The 3,870-nt window shown below is 65.5% G+C and overlaps 1 protein-coding gene across 1 annotated transcript; it reads right to left on the bottom strand.

The window, feature by feature from the left end:
- Positions 1-417: 417 nt before the first annotated feature.
- NKX3-2 (NK3 homeobox 2) lies at positions 418-2,957 on the bottom strand. The gene is made up of 2 exons (XM_021679380.1): positions 2,492-2,957; positions 418-947 (listed from the first exon to the last, which is right to left on the bottom strand). The coding sequence occupies exons 1-2, from the start codon at positions 2,955-2,957 to the stop codon at positions 418-420; spliced, it is 996 nt and encodes a 331-aa protein (XP_021535055.1).
- Between the last annotated feature and the right edge of the window lie 913 nt (positions 2,958-3,870).

Here is a 3,870-nt window from a genome sequence, read left to right as displayed (position 1 = left end):
ATGAACTATTGTGGCCTAGTGCACAAAGCTCCCAGCCAGCCCGAAATTCTGGGGATTCAGGCTACGTGGATCCAGGAGTTCTCTGCGCTCCAGGGAAACGCCGTCTCCTGGCAAATACAATCCAAATCCAACTTTGTTGTGATAATAAATAATGTCCAAGAGCTTCCAGGCAGGCAACTGGGGAGCAAGGCCCCTAGGCCGTAGGGTGCCTCCATTCAAATGAGAAAAAGGCGCCCTCTCTGGACAGACTCAGTCCCGCTGCCCGGGCGCGCTCTTGGATTTTGAGCCCGGGCTGGATTTCGTCCTCCACTTGCCCCCTCGGCGGGGCGCCCTCGTACGGAGCACAACCTGCACAGCGGTCTGCGGCCGTCCGGAGCTGGGGCGCGGGGATCGTCTGCTGCCTCGCCCCGGGCCGGCTCACTGGGTGCCCGCGGCGGCTGCACACGTGGACAGGGCCCAGCCGGGGAGGCAGTAGTAAGGGTAATAGTAGGAGGGCTGCAGTGGCAGCAGCGAGGGTGGCCGCAGCACCTCGCCGGGCAAGTACTGTCTCTGGTCGTCGCGCACCAGCACTTTCACCGCCACCTTCTTGGCGGCGGGCGCTGACGCCAGCAGGTCGGCGGCCATCTGCCGGCGTTTGGTCTTGTAGCGACGGTTCTGGAACCAGATCTTCACCTGCGTCTCGGTGAGCTTCAGCGACGCGGCCAGGTCGGCGCGCTCCGGCCCGGACAGGTAGCGCTGGTGGTTGAAGCGGCGCTCCAGCTCGAAGACCTGCGCGTGGGAGAAGGCGGCCCGCGAGCGCTTCTTGCGCGGCTTGGGCGCGGCGGGCTCCTCCTCCTCCTCCGCGCCGCCCGCCGGTCCGCCGCCGCCGCTGGTTCCGCTGCACAGCGCCGGCACGCGTGCACTTCCCGGGCCAACAGCGTCGTCTTCGGCCCTAGGGCTGCGGTCGCCTGCGGACCCCATTGGGACAGAAACAACAGACTGTCAGCGTCGCAGAGAAGCGAGGTCTGGCCTCAACTGCGGGGGGTGGGGGTGGGGTACGGAAATACACTTCGATCCCAGCAGAGCGCTTGGGGAGGGTCTGTAAGCCGCGGGTCCTGGACATCAGTCTCGGAACCCTGTTCCACTAGCTTCTTGCATCTAGGCCTGCCCCGCTCGGGAAGGGGACTCAGCCGCTGTATCAATGCTGGGTGGCCAAGATCCAGCTCCCTGCCCTCACTGGGCCCCAGGCTCCCCTCAGTAATGTGGGGGCACCGGGCCTGAGCATCCTCACAAGCCTTCTCAGTTCTCAGCGCTGAGCCCTGGGGTTCTACATTGCTCCCTCCCTGGGTTTACCGGCCTCTGGCACACTCACACTCATACACGCTCATTGTCGCAGCACACACGTGTCGACTGCGTATAACGGGAAGGTGGGGGGCCGAATCCTCAGACAGATGTATTCGGAGTCTTACCCCCATTCCCCAACCACCCGGAATTGTGTGAGGTCTATGGCAATAGTCTGCTCCAAAGCCTTGGTGGGCTTCTCTCTCTCTCTCTTTGCAAGGAAATGAGAAGCGGGCTAAGGATTGAGGGTGAAGAGAGGGAGGTGCCCCTGCTTCGAGTCTTTGAACCCTAATCTGACGCCAGCTCCTCAGCCTCTTCCTGGATCTCCCCACAGGACCCTAGCAGAGAGGTTCAGAGCTCTGGGCTCCGGCAAATACTATTTACTTGTAGCCAGCGTGAGGCCTACAGCAGCGACCAGCCGACAGGGGGGTGGGCGTGGGGGTGGGGGTCTTTCCTACCCAGTGACCTGCCAGCCCTGGCAGAGGATGTTCCTCTCCCTGCTACTTGTGGGATGACCCACATCAAGCCCCTCTGCCTTCAGCCGGCTGCAGGGTGTGCCGCCAGGTCTTGGGTCCTCAGCCCATCCCAGCTCCCCTGACCCTGAGGTCTGGGAAAGCTAAATAAGCCCTCCCCCCAAAGCCCAGGCTTGGCAGATGCACGCCTCCGTATCACTTAGAGGTATCCCTCACCACCAATCCTTGAGCGGAGACCTCGGAGCCTTGGGACCTCGAAGCCTTGGGACCTCGAGCTGGGAGCGTTTCTGTTCTGTGGGCCAGGGGCCAGGGCACTGGCCACTCGAGGTCTCTGGGCCCCTGGCTCTTCCCTGTCGATGATTTGAGGGATTTGAACACAGACAGGGCCGAAGCACTGGCGATGGGCTTAAAGCCAGGGTGCAGTGGTTTTCTCTTAGCCCAGTCTAGGGCACAATTGCCCCAGGACGTGTCAGGCCTCACCCCAGGACGCAGGGTTCTGAGGAGTTTCTTGGTTCTCTCTCGGGCTCAGTTCCCGGAGGATTAGAGCCGCCTGCGCCAGCGCGAAGAGCTTAGGGTCCCGGCCAGCCACGGGGCCCCACGGCGCAGGGTACTCACAGCAGGCCCACCCCACTCGGCATGTTTGCCCTCCTTGCCCAGCCCCTCAGCCCGGCCCCCTTCCCCGCCAAGCCTCGGCAGACCTGAGACGCTGGCCGACATCTCGCTGTCGCTCCGGCCTGCGGCTTCCTCCTCCAGGTCCTTGGCGGCGGGCAGCTCGCAGACCGGCTGGCCGAGGCCCAGCGTCCCCCCTGCACGGCCGGCCCCGCTGGCTCCCGGCGCGTCCGCACAGCGCCGCCCGCCCTCGTTCTCCTCGCTCAGCGCCGAGTCCGAGTCCCAACAAACCAGGCTCTCCGCGGTCCGCCCCGCAGCCGTTCTGGTCCCGGCAGGCGACGCCAGCAGAGAGTCCTCCGCGCCCCCCAGAGCGCCCGCGTCTGTCTCCCCGAAGAGTCGCCAGCAGCAGACAGCGGGCGCCTCAGACACTGCCACCGCGGTGCCCCCGGGTACCGGGCGCCCCTCTGGCGCGGGCAGCCCGCCGCGCTCTTCTTTCTTGTTGAGGATTGCCTGGATGGAGAAGGGCGTCAAGGTGTTGGCGCCGCGCACAGCCATCTGCGCCGTGGGCCAGGGCAGCCGACGGGCCGGGCGGCTGGGGCGCAGGGCAGCTCCGAGCTGGACGCAGCGCGCGGGCCGCCGCAGTGCGAGTGAGCCGGGCGCGCGAGGCCCCTGCAGCCCACTCCTACGCGGCCCAGCAGCCCCCGCCCCCCTCTGGCCCGGGATCAGCGCCGACCCTCACCCCTACTTCCGAGGCCCAGCCCTCCCAGAGACCCCCTCCCCCCGAATCCAGAGCCAGACGCTCTCCTTTCGCAGCTCAGCTGGATTATCTCATCGCCTCGCGCCCTTAGGGACGGGCAGGGGTCTGCCCCCTCGGAGGATGTTGGGGGCGGATCGGCAGGGCCCCCACCGCGGCTGCAGTCCCCTCCTGAGCGCCTCCGGGGCGCACGGCCGGAGTCACTTTTTCTTTACGCCTCGGTCTCTTCCCTGGCTGCCCGATTTCGCTCCTGGTTCTTCCTTTCCCTCCCAGTTGGTCCGGCTCTTCCGGAGCCCACCCCCAGCGGCGGCGGCGGCGGCGGCGGCGGCGGCGGCGACGGCGGCGACCTCTGGATTCCGAGAGGCGCGGGGCACCTTTTTACCCCCTGCTCTGGTTTTATCTGTTTCTTCTCTCTTTCCTTCCCCGGCGTTCCACCGTATCCCCCCTCCCTCGCGGGTGTCATTCCTCACCCCTGAGTGACAGCTTCAGGCCACGCCCCTTCACTGGGTTGTCCGGGGGCCCTCCAGGCCGCCTATTGGCTGGTTCCAGCTGGGCGACGTTGACTTTAACAGACAAAACTGGGCACGTTGTGCGGAGAAAGTCAGGGTCTGACTTAACCCCTTTCCTCCCAAGCCTAGTCCTCGAAGCATCCTCCAGCAACCGGGAGGCTTACCCACCCACACACGGTGTCCGAGAATTCGCGTTTCTTATCTC

Source organism: Neomonachus schauinslandi, chromosome 2 (genome assembly GCF_002201575.2).
Source record: "Neomonachus schauinslandi chromosome 2, ASM220157v2, whole genome shotgun sequence".
NCBI lineage: Eukaryota > Metazoa > Chordata > Mammalia > Carnivora > Phocidae > Neomonachus > Neomonachus schauinslandi.
Note: the sequence above shows the minus strand (reverse complement) of the source record. Positions and strands in the feature narration are given on the sequence as shown.

Bases quoted from the DNA above. Each gene is read 5' to 3' on its own strand.
- NKX3-2 (XM_021679380.1), bottom strand. From the start codon at position 2,957: ATGGCTGTGCGCGGCGCCAACACCTTGACGCCCTTCTCCATCCAGGCA. The intron at 948-2,491 runs GTCTGCCGAGGC...TGGGGTCCGCAG, and splicing joins GATGTCGGCCAGCGTCTCAG to GCGACCGCAGCCCTAGGGCC.